A 13,092-nucleotide genomic window follows, 5' to 3' on the forward strand; every position below is an offset into this window, starting at 1 on the left:
GTCTAATGGAATGCTGGCCTTTATATCTAGAGGACTAGAGTACAAGGGGGCAGAAGTTATGCTGCAGCTATACAAAACCCTGGTTAGACCACACCTGGAGTACTGTGAGCAGTTCTGGGCACCGCACCTTCGGAAGGACATATTGGCCTTGGAGGGAGTGCAGCGTAGGTTTACTAGAATGATACTTGGACTTCAAGGGTTAAGATACGAGGAGAGATTACACAAACTGAGGTTGTATTCTCTAGAGTTTAGAAGGTTAAGAGGTGATCTGATCGAAGTTTATAAGATATTAAGGGGAACAGATAGGGTGGATAGAGAGAAACTATTTCCGCTGGTTGGAGATTCTAGGAGTAGGGGGCACAGTCTAAAAATTAGAGCCAGACCTTTCAGGAGTGAGATTAGAAAACATTTCTACACACAAAGGGTGGTAGAAGTTTGGAACTCTCTTCCGCAAATGGCAATTGATACTAGCTCAATTACTAAATTTAAATGTGAGATAGATAGCTTTTTGGCAACCAGAGGTATTAAGGGATATAGGCCAAAGGCAGGTATATGGAGTTAGATCACAGATAAGCCATGATCTTATCAAATGGCGGAGCAGGCACGAGGGGCTGAATGGCCTACTCCTGTTCCTATGTTCCTATGTCCTATATAATGGTGGGCCTGTACAGTCCATATTAAGTATAGACAGGCCTACCCCTAATCATTGTTCTGGAACTTCCTCTTGTCCTTTAGCACCCTGAGGGCAAGAGAAATTCCAAAAGGAATACCCATCTTACCAATGGGCACTGTTTCAAATCACAACGAAACACCCTTAAATGGTAAGTGGTAAAAAGAGCAAAAGGTGTGAAGGGGGTTGTGGGGAAGGGCGGGGGTGGAAAGTAAAAGGAAAAAAAAGTTAACCCAAAGAAAGTCCCCAAATTTAGGGAGACACAGCATTAACAAGACCTGGAATACACGTCTGGTGACTGAGCAGAGCGATGATATAGTGCTGGTGCAGCAAACCACCGAAAGAAGCAAGTCGAGGTGTATCCCCTTAATTTGTGTGAATAACAGAGGTCGACTGCGGCCCATTCCTGCTTTCCCAGTTCTTCGCAGTTGGAAAATTCTGTGCAGTGTGCTACTGATGTATTTTGTACTCTCAGCTTCTAACCCTAATTTTTCACCTCCCTTCACCTTGCATGTACTTAAACTGCTGGTGGGAGCACAAAATGTCCCTTTTGTACTCTGTATGATTCCTGGAGTGGAATTCTTGTAAGCATTGCAAAGAACACACATCAAAGTCAACAGTTCAGCTCTTTTAGTTCTTGGCTGGGTGTGTAGTATCCAAAATTATTTGGCAAGTACACTCTTTGGTCGCCGGAAATTCATTATTGAAACCTTGAAGACAATTCCTCTTGAAAGGAAAAACTGAAGGCAAAGCAGAAGAGGCCAAGGATATCTAATACAGCATTGGCATAAGATGTGCAACATTACAAGACATTTACCTTCTCTCCCATGCCAGCAAGTACTGCAAACAAAACGTTCACCTAGCTTTACAAAAGCATGAATTTAACATATTATGTGCTACATCTGTTGATGCAAACAGTTCTTGACTGACCTCCAGCATCTACAATCAGTACTGAAACAGCCATTCTGTAATTCAGGAGGTAATTATCACATTAAAGAAAAAATAATTGAGTCTAATGATCAAACTGTACAGCTGGCTTATGTATAAATTTAGATGTAAATAAGGCAACGCTCAAAATGCTCTGTGAATGACTTATGGGTTCCAGCTTGAAGTGTGTTATGGCTCAGTGCTCTTGACCTTCTCATGAGCTTCTGTATTGCTTGCTGATCAACACTTCTTTTTCCTTTGCTCTGTCAGGGTAAGAATCCTAGTTAATAAAAGTTATTTTTCCCCTACTTCAGTTGGGTTTTTCTCCTTGACACATCATCTTCAGCAAGAGAGGTAGCAGGAAGGTTGTGAACCTAATCCTATACCTCCACTTCTGTTGCTCTGAAACCAGCTGCTAAGCAGTGCATGAAAATGGCACAAGGATATCAGTCTCTCTGATTTTCACTGCTCTGTCGGGAAATGGTCTCTGCTTGGTGCTTCTCCACAATGAGGCATCTGAGATCAACAACTAAGGATTATGGATATGATGGATAGGACCTGACATTACGTTTCTTTGTTGTACCACATATTAGTGTTCAAATGCAATAACATGCACCTTGTTGATCATGTCTCAATAAATCTAAAATAAAATAAATTGGCCTAGAAATTCGATCACGCCTGAAAACAGGTGGGTAGGGGGTGGGATGCACGCTGTACAGACCTCTTTGCATGCTCGCAGGGAGCTTAGCTCCCAGGAGATGGCTGCAATGCAAAAATAACTGCCCCAGCCCACGCCGGGATGCTGCAGTCTTCAGCCGGACCCTCAAGGCCCAGAGGTGCTCAAGGTCACCCAGCACGGCCATCTGAAATTTCCTCAATGGAAACTCAGCAGCCTTCCACTTCCCAAGCTGCAGCTACTAGGGATACAATTCGTAGCAGGACCAGGATAGGTAAAAGAGCACAGAAGAGAGGCAGGAAACGGTTGAACAAGGGTAATTCTAAATTATTCCTGTTAAGTATAAAATTGAATTGTTGGATTAATTTTTTTTTCTGGATTTGGTGTGGTTAATATTTGTAGTCAACTGAGGACAAATCCCATAAGGCTGGACTGAAGGAAAGCAATTGGGGCACCGGTGGTCGCTGCTACTCATGCTCTTCCTCCTCTTCGTGCTGCTCTTCCTCCTGCACTTGGTCCCCAGGTGGTGGTGAGAGTTGGTGCCTCATAATCGCGCAGTTGTGCAGCATGCAACAGATGACCACAAATCTGGATACATGGGCAGGGCTGTTCTGCAAAGCTCCTCCTGAACAGTCCAGGCAGCGGAAGCGTTGCTTGAGCACACTGAATGTCTGCTCGATGACGATTCTGGTGCCAACACGGCTCTTGTTGTAAGCCAACTCTGCGGCTGTGCCCGGGTTCTTGACAGGGGTCACGAGCGATGGTCTGATGGGGATACACCTTGCCGCCCAATTGCCAGCCTGTGACATGACGGCCTGATTGGAATAAAGGTGCCACAGAGGACTAGCGCAGGATGAATGAATCATGACTGCTGCCAGGAAACCAGACACAGACCTGCATGATGCGCTGCCAGTGGTCACAAACAAGCTGGACATTGAGGGAGTGGAATCCCTGTACATTCAGAAAGATTCCAAGATGGCGATGGAGTGAACGAAAGACAATGTGGGTGCAGTCTATGGCACCTTGCGCCAATGGGAAGCCTGTAATGTGGGCAAAGCCTAGTGCTCTCTCATCCTGTGTCACTGTATCCATAGGAAAAGTGATGTAAGTGCTCCTCCTGATGTAGAGAGCCTCAGTGACCTCCCACGTACAACGGTGCACAGCAAACTGGGCGATGCTGCAGCCTGGAAGGAGCATGTTGCATAAATGTTAAGGGCCGCAGTAATTTTGACAGCAACAGGCAGTCCTGTCCTTGCCCTGGTGTGAGGCTCCAGGTGATAGCCTCCTTGGTGAAGTAAAAGCGGTGAAGTTGCGGTATGAGGAGTGCTCCCTGAAGACCCACTATGGGCATGGCCACCTCCTCCTACTTGCTTCTGCTCTCTCATGTCTTCTTCGCTACTCCCCTTCGTGCTCCAGCTGCAAATGCCTTAATGGTCCACAGCAGCATTAACGGGCAGTTAAATAGAGGCCTGCTGACTGCTGTCAGAAATGGCAGCCAAATAGCCCCCAGCACCACAGTGTATCCCTGCGACATCAATAAATTTACCTTTTGCGGAAGCCCCAGAGAGCTACTGGCTGCCCCTCTACAGATCTTGCGATTTGATGGGGCACATCTGCAACCTGTAACACCCAGTTTCCTTGGATGGTCTTCTTTGCTGGTGAATGCCAAGCAGGATCCCTGTAAAATGATACTGGTATATTACGCCATCACCCCTGCAGCATTTATAAAATTTACATACTCTGTCCTGTTTCATTCAGTCTGAGGCTACTCCAGGAAATGCATATTGATTACAAAGTGGACAGAGACCAAGCATTAAGCATCTGTGGCCTTTTATCCTTATCCTAATGTCCCAAGAAATGGAGTGTGTGGACCATTAGGATGAGGAGATTTGGTGCTGATATATTTAAGAGGGATATGGAGAAAGGACGAGTAGGTGGAGTTGGGATCAACCGACAAAAAGGGAATAATGCCTAGAGACAAATGGCCTTTTTGTGTTTCCCTTTTTCTACAATGGTAGGCTGTAGGTTGGCTCTCATGATGCCTAATGTGATGAGTTCCCAGAGAGATTATTAATACTGCAAGGAGACCAAAAGGTTCTGCTCATGTTTTACCAGAACAAATAAAATTCTGTAGCATAAACTGTAACATTTGTAATGCATTTTAGAACCTGGGCTTTGTAAGACTTATTGGATGATTTCTGTTTTTTTTTAACCAATTATTACCATAAAAACACCTTTGTTTTGTTCATTTATTGCTGTTTTATTTTGGAATATGACTGCCTTTCTTTCCAAATAATAATTTTCTGTAGGAAATCAAAATGCACTAATCAAATGATTTCTCTATCTGATCTACGAGGACTGGTTACTTTGGCGTGAGGCAGAATTGATTTTCTTTTGCATTTCCCATTGTTCTGATCCTCGGATGATCTTTTTTTTACAAAAATATAGAGACACCGACCTTTGAAGATCTTTGTGTGACCTGAGATTTTATTGCAGCAAAAACATCAGTTTCATCCAGATAATTGTGGTTTTCACAGGTTCTGGCTGCAGCTGAACACTGGATGGACTGAAGAGTCAAGTGCAGTCATTGCACTGGATAATGTAACTCTCAGCCTTGACTGTTATCTGGCAAGTGAGTATAATCATTACACTTGCACGTTACTTTCTTTTCTGTTTTATAAAATTGGATCCTTAACAGGTTATAGTGTCAGAATGTAACTTTTGTGAATAAAGAGAGAGGCGGGTTCAGTCGCTGCCATATCCCAGGGTTATTTCTGCACTTGGGGCAATTGCAAATGTACTGCTCAGGGATTCTTCACAGTTAGTATTTTAAATGTAGATAAGCACACATAGATGCCGAGAACCATGGGGGGATACTGGGTGGTGTAGTGGGTTCACCATACTATTATCTCAGGGGCCTGAGTTTGATTAATGTGACGGACTTGTATTGATGGTATAAAAGTTTCCTTTGTCTACAGATGTAAGAGTGCTATGTAAAATAGGAAGTCTCATTCCAGTTCCGCCCATGGCTCCATAGCAGAAAACTGCCCATCATTCAGTACAACTTGACACTAAGTTGTCAGTCTTTTTAGAGATACCATGGGGATGGCAAGTATTGGAAAATGAAATATAACCCAGTAGTAGTAGGAATGCTGTTCTGAGTTTGTGACTAAGGTCCTTTAACGGGGAAGAATAGATAGCATTTTATTCTGTTGGCCTGATTCTGTCCCCATTGATTGACATCCCTCAACTTGATGAGCATAATAATTCTAAAGAGTAAAAGAAAATAAATATTCTGAGCAAAATTATGAAAAAAAGTGCACTCAAATCTTAAGGATATTTGTTGGTATCTCCCTGCTGTGTGATCACATTCAATGTTAAAGATAGAATTCATCCAATGGAAAACAGATGAGTGGCTGGGTGAAGAATGAAAAGCTGTCTGAAAGCTCATGAACCTCATGTTGAAATAAGTCATCTTTGGGCTCTGGATAGAGCAGTAGTTAGCACTGTGTTCTTTCACATCAGGGACCTGATTTCAGAACCAGTCCTGACTGAATGCCAGGTTAAATGTCTGCTCTTTTGCTGCCTTTAAATGTACTGGCTTGTTCAAAATTATATTTCTGGGATATATACTTTTGTATGCTTGGTAGCTACAGTAGAAAAAACATTTATTGCGCAGTAAGCAATTTAAGCTTAAGCATATTTAATAAAAGTAAAAACAATTATTCAAATCAACATGAATCATGCATAACAAATTTATTGGAACAAATTGAAGATGTAACCTTACTGTGGAATAATGCTAATGTGGTGATGTTGCATATCTTGACCTTCAACAGAAATTTGTTAAGATGTCTCCCAAGCCACATGTGCCTAGAGCCTCTTTTACACTTGCATTCCTTTAATTTGGATTCCAGGAAACTGGCATCTTGAACTGGAACCCTGAAATCCTAAATCTGGCTCCCACATTTCATTGGCAGAATTGTAGATCCAATTTTTCATGCCATCACTGTCAATGGTAGCATTGGCTAAGGGACCTGTAAATTATAAGTAGGTGAAGCTGATGCATCATGGCTCCCCGCCACTGATATGGATTCGTAAAATAAACCCTTGCATGCCAAAAACTGAAAAGTTGGATCGGAATCTGTGAAGATGGTATCTCACGGTCATTGCCTGGTATGTTTGACAGGGCCTGCAGATGTGGTTGGTGGCATCTTGGCAGGTGCAGACAAAAAAGGAGTGCTGCTTTCTTTCATGCAGTGCCACTGAGAGCATGACATACAATGATTGGGGTGTTTCTGAGGAAGCGTCTACCATTATGCTGAGTCAGAAGTTCACACATATTAGCGGTGCCATCAGGTGTGCTGCCCCAGCTCGCTTTGGGTAAAGGAGCCTCTCTATGCACTAATTGTCTGCCAAAACAGGATCTGGCCATCTCTGCCTGTAGATGCGTGTATGAGAGTTCCAGCAGATGAGCACAGAGCACCCCTTGTGCAGATTTCCTTGGCTGGTATCCCTCTGCAGCTTTTCTTCTATCGTCTTGTGTTCTTCCAAATTGCTGAAATGGAATGATTTCAAGCGGAGAACCCACTGGTGAAAAATGAACATTTGGTACCAAGATTCATGACAACCTAAGTGCCAGTAAAACAAAACAAAAAAAAGAAAAAATGGCCAGTTTTATTTGTAACTAAAATATTGCAGATTCCATGGTATTTACCTGTGTCGTTTAAATCAGCTATCACCGCAGCTGAAGTCCTTGCAATACTGGACTCCCATTTCACATGGGCATCCTTTAGAAACTACGTTCTGCATGCCCAAACATCAAGAAATGGTGCTGATGATGTCTTTGTCCCCAAATTAGTACTTAAATGAAGTGCCTACCTGATTGAGATGAGCGCTTCTTATGTTACTGGTCCCCATCCCCGGAAAATATGCTGCAGACAAAAATAGGTTATGGTCCAAGGGGATGGAACTCCTGACAATTTTCCACTACCAGTTATCCGACTTATAGGTGGCTGGCAGTGGGAAACCTAGGCCACTAGTTATGAGGTATAACAGAAAATAATAGGACATTAATGTATAGGTTTTTATATCAAAATATAACTTATGTTGAGACAGGAAAAAAAGTCATTTCATAGATGCACTGCTGACAGGAGTTGTGGAAACAGAGAGCCTATCAAAACTGGAGAGACCTATGATTGACAAGCAACATGGGTAGCATTGAATGAAGTTGAATGGGCAGTGAAAATTAATTAAAGCTGATCCTCTTAGCAATTGACAGATCAAGAAAAGAGTGTATGAATGACAAGGAACAAGAAAAACAAAAGTAACAGGGGGTAGTAATCTACAGCTGAGTTTTATATTTATTGTTTGGGAAGAATAATATAGTAATTCAACAAAAAGTGAATAAAGCTAGCATCTAGAAAATGAAGGCTAACTGAAAATTGACTCAATAATAAATTGTTAATTGAAACATGAAATACAAAAACTATGCCAGTCAGTCATGTTTATTTCGTATTCCACCAGACCGCAATAAATTAAACAGGTACAAGATGTTCCATTCCCTAGCATTGACGTCCCTCATCATGACAAGCACAAACATTGTGCCAAAAAATACAAAAGAACAACTGTGGTCAGCACCTCCAAAAGGACCGATGTGCATCTGAATGAAAAGAGAAGTTACGGTACCTGTAACTCAAGATAGAAATGCTAATATGTTTTAGTCCGTTGTCTTCTCAGCCATGCCAGTTCTTTATTAAGCTCGTCAATGCAAACATAGCTAGTTTGGAATTAACTGGATTGATGAATCATAATATTCATGCAGAACTATTTTATTCATCAAGGATGTAGACAATGATTCTTGGAAATTTGTGATATAAGCCTAGAAATCACTGCAGGTGATATTAGCATACAAATGCTAATGTGTTCAAATGACATTCTTCTGTCTGCTATTTTAACTAAAGTGCTAATCGATTTAAAATTAGTATTAAACGAGAGGACAAAGGAATGTCATATTGACGTGTCAAGCGTTCATCCACTAAGATTGCCATTAGGAACTTCTAGGCTATATTCTTGTTTGAGAAAGCAGTGGGTACAGATTATTTTCGATGCATTTTACAAAGTATTGCAAGAAAATAAAAAACCTATTAGTCCTGAGTCCTCAGATTGCTACCCATAGATATAAATATGGTCTCATAGAAAATAGGAGCAAGAGTAGGCCCTTCGGGCCTGCTCCACCATTCAAAATGATCATGGCTGATCATCTAGCTCAGTACCCTGTTCCTGCTTCTTCCCTGCAGCCCTTGATCCCTGAGCATTAAGAAATATATCTGTCTCCTTCTTGAATACATCTAATGACTTGGCCTCCACTGCCTTCTGTGGTAGAGAATTCCACAGGTTCACCACCCTCTGAGTGAAGAAATTTCTCCTCATCTCGGTTCTAAATGGCGTACCCCGTATCCTGAGACTGTGACCCCTGGTTCTGGACTCCCCAGCCATTGGGAACATCCTCCCTGCATCTAGTCTGTCTAGTCCTGTTAGAATTTTATATGTTTCGATGAGATCACCTCTCATTCTTCTAAACTCTAGTGAATATAGGCCTAGTCGACCCAATCTCTCCTCATACGTCAGTCCTGCCATCCCAGGAATCAGTCTGGTAAACCTTCGTTGCGCTCCTTTCATGGCAAGGACATCCTTCCTCAGATAAGGAGATCAAAACTGCACACAATACTTCAGATGTGGTCTCACCAAGGCCCTGTATAACAGCAGTAAGACATCCCTGCTCCTGTACTCAAATTCTCTTGCAATGAAGGCCAACATGCCATTCTCCTTCCTAACTGCTTGCTGCATCTGAATGCTCGCTTTCAGCGACTGGTGTACAAGGACACCCAGGTCTCGTTGCATCTCCCCTTTTCCCAATCTATCACCATTCAGATAATAATCTGTCTTTCTGTTTTTACAACCAAAGTGGATAACCTCACATTTATCCACGTTATACTGCATCTGCCGTGTTCTTGCCCACTCACCCAACTTGTCTAAATCACATTGGAACCTCTTTGCATCCTCCTCACAGCTCACATTCCACCCCAGCTTTGTGTCGTCTGCAAACTTGGAAATGTTACATTTAGTTCCCTCATCCAAATCATTGATATATATTGTGACTAGCTGGGGCCCAAGCACTGATCCCTACGGTACCCCACTAGTCACGCCTGCCACCCGGAAAAAGACCCGTTTATTCCTACTCCCTGTTTCCTGTCTGTCAACCAGTTCTCAATCCATGCCAGTATATTCCCCCCAATCCCATGTGCTTTAATTTTGCACACTAACCTCTTGTGTGGGACCTTATCAAAAGCCTTCTGAAAATCCAAATACACCATATCCACTGGTTCTCCCCTATCTATTCTACTAGTTACATCCTCAAAAATCTCCAGTAGATTTGTTAACCATGATTTCCCTCTCATAAACCCATGCTGACTTTGTCCAATCCCGATAATGCCCTCCAAGTGTTCCGTTATCACAACTTTTATAATGGACTCTGGCATTTTCCCCACTACTGATGTTAGGTTAACTGGTCTGTAATTCCCTGTTTTTTTTCTCTCCCTCCTTTTTTAAATAGTGGGGTTACATTTGCCACCCACCAATCTGTAGGAACTGTTGCAGAGTCGATAGAATTTTGGAAGATGATCACCAATGCATCCACTATTTCCAGGGCCACTTCCTTTAGTACTCTGGGATATAGATTATCAGGCCCTGGGGATTTGTCAGCCTTTAGCCCCATTAATTTCCCTAGCACTTTTTTTACTAATACTGGTTTCCTTCAGTTCCTCCCTCTCACTAGACCCTTGGTTCCCTAACATTTCTGGCAGGTTATTTGTGTCCTCCTTTGTGAAGACAGAACCAAAGTATGTGTTTAATTGTTCTGCCATTTCTTTGTTCCCCATTATAATTTCGCCCATTTCTGACTGTAAGGGACCTACATTTGTCTTTACTAATCTTTTTCTCTTGACATATTTATAGAAGCTTTTACAGTCAGTTTTTATGTTCCCTGCTAGTTTACTCTCATACTCTATTTTTCCGCTCTTAATCAACCTCTTTGTCCTCCTTTGCAGAATTGTGAACTGTTCCCAATCCTCAGGCTTGTCACTTTTTCTGGCAATTTTATATGCCTCCTCTTTGGATCTAATACCATCCCTAATTTATTTTGTAAGCCACGGTTGAGCCAGCTTTCCTGTTTTATTTTTGTGCCAGACGGGAATGAATAATTGTTGTAATTCCTGCACACATTCTTTAAATATTAGCCATTGCCTATCCACTGTCATCCCTTTTAGTAAAGTTCCCCAATCTATCATAGCCAGCTCGCACCTCATACTTTCATAATTTCCTTTATTTAGATTCAGGACCCTAGTTTCAGATTCAACTACTTCACTCTCCATCTTAATGAGGAATTCTATCATGTTATGGTCGCTCTTCCCTAAGGGACCCCGCGCAACAAGATTGTTAATTAATCCTTTCTCATTGCACAATACCCAGTCTAGGATTGCCTGTTCTCTAGTTGGTTCCTCAACGTATTGGTCTAGAAAACCATCACGTACACACTCCAGGAATTCCTCCCCCACAGTATTATTGAAAATTTGGTTTGACCAATCTATATGTATATTAAAGTCACCCATGATTATAGTTGTACCCTCTTGCATGCGTCTCTAATTTCCTGTTTAATGCCCTCCCCTACATCTCCACTACTGTTTGGGGGCCTATAGACAACCCCCACCAATGTTTTCTGCCCCTTGGTGTTTCTTAGCTCCACCCATACAGATTCCACATTGTGATTTTCCGAGCCAATATCCTTCCTCACTATTGCATTGATTTCCTCCTTTACTAACAACGCTACCCACCTCCTTTCCCTTTTTGCCTGTCCTTCCTAAAAATTGAATACCCCTGGATGTTCAGTTCCCATCCTTGGTCACCCTGCAGCCATGTCTCCGTAATTGCAACTATATCATAACCGTTAATATCTATCTGCACTGTTAATTCATCTACCTTATTGTGAATGCTCCGCACATTTAGACACAGTGCCTTTAGACTTGTCTTTTTAAGATTGCTAGTCATCTTAGTTTTATTTTGTACTATGGCGCTATTTATTTTTCGCCCTTGTTTTCTCTGCCTTCCTCTTTTGCTTCTTCCCTTTCTGTCTTTTGTTTCTATCCTTGTTTCCCCCTCCTCTGTCTCCCTGCTCAGGTTCCCATCCCCCTGCCATTCTAGTTTAAACCTTCCCCAACAGCACGAGCAAACACCCCCGCAAGGACATCAGTCCCGGTCCTGCTCGGATGTAACACGTCCCGCTTGTACAGGTCCCACCTTCCCCAGAACTGGTCCCAATGTCCCAGGAATCTAAATCCCTCCCTCCTACACCATCCCTGCAGCCATGCATTCATCTGGTCTATTCTCCTATTCCTATACTCACTCGCACGTGGCACTGGTAGTAATCCTGAGATCACTACCTTTGAGGTCCTCTACATTGGGGAGACCAAATGCAGATTGGGTGATCCCTTTGCTGAACACCTCCGCTCTGTCCACAAGCGTGACCCTGACCTGCCAGTCACTTGCCATTTTAATTCGCCGTCCCACTTCCACTCTGACCTCTGTCCTCGGCCTCTTACACTGTTCCAATGAAGCTCAATGTAAGCTCAAGTAACAGCACCTCATCTTTCCTTTAGGCACTTTACAGCCTTCCAAACTGAACATTGATTTCAGTAACTTCAGATCATAACCACTGTTCCCATTTTTTCAGACAGTAGGTTCTGTTGTTGCCATTCACAGCTGTCTAGACCGATCTTTTGTTTCTTTACTTGTCCCGTTACCACCCTCCTTGCCTTGCACCATCATCCCTTTTGTCATTTAATCACTCCTGCCCTCTACCCTATCACAGACCTTCCCTTTCGTTCTTTCCTCCCCTCCCCACCCTCCCCCCCACCATTTCCCTGACTCTGTACTTGCTTAAAAACTTTAGCATCTTCCAGTTCTGACGAAAGGGCATCGACCTGAAACATTAACTCTATTTCTTTCTCCACAGATGCAGCCTCACTTGCTGAGCTTTTCCAGCATTTTCTGTTTTAATTTCAGATTTCCAGCATCTGCAGTATTTGCTTTTGATATAAATAGAAATGTGTGTTCTTAAGATTTATCAGTTCAATTCAGTGCATCCTTTATTCAGTACCCACTGCCGCAACAGGTGCAATATTAGTAACATAGAAGTTTATAATTTGTATTTGGAAAAATATTGGGTTAGATGCAGTTGAGGGCTACATTCGTTATACAATGAGCCTGGAGCTGGTGAGCTGCAGCAGGATACCTGTTTGCGGCATTTAGCTCGCCGGTGAGATTCTAATCCCTTCCGGCGCTCGAAATGGGCTGAGTCTCCCGCTGGCAAGAACGGATGAGCTTTCTGCCTGCTGCCTGCCAATTCAGTGCCTACAGTTAAAATCTATCCCAATGTCTCCTTGTCAGGATGCTGCAGCTCTTTGACTGATCCCCTGTTGCCCTTGGGTATCTTTTGCCTCAGGTGCCTCCTTGTAAGGTAAAACTGTCACGCATGCAGCACACCACCATGATCCTTGAGACCTTAGCCACAACTATATTTCAGAGCACTCCCAGACCAATCTAGACAGCTGAAACATGCTTTCAAATTTCAATAGTGAGCTCTATAATGACTTTAGTGGAGGAATGGATCTTGTTATAGTGGTGCTCAGCTCTTATCCTGGGAAAATACACAGATATTATCAGCCATGACCCATTGTTTTGATTTCCCAGGATCCACCCAGACACT

At 42.7% G+C, this 13,092-nt stretch overlaps 1 protein-coding gene across 1 annotated transcript in view; it reads left to right on the forward strand.

Annotated features, from left to right (window-relative positions):
- LOC137324450 (ALK tyrosine kinase receptor-like) overlaps positions 1-13,092 on the forward strand; it is a 693,114-nt gene that overhangs the window by 495,652 nt on the left and 184,370 nt on the right. Inside the window, exon 10 of the mRNA XM_067988728.1 lies at positions 4,811-4,905. Within this exon, the coding sequence (XP_067844829.1) occupies positions 4,811-4,905 (95 nt within the window). The remainder of the gene's footprint in view (positions 1-4,810; positions 4,906-13,092) is intronic.

Source organism: Heptranchias perlo, chromosome 8 (genome assembly GCF_035084215.1).
Source record: "Heptranchias perlo isolate sHepPer1 chromosome 8, sHepPer1.hap1, whole genome shotgun sequence".
Taxonomy (NCBI): domain Eukaryota; kingdom Metazoa; phylum Chordata; class Chondrichthyes; order Hexanchiformes; family Hexanchidae; genus Heptranchias; species Heptranchias perlo.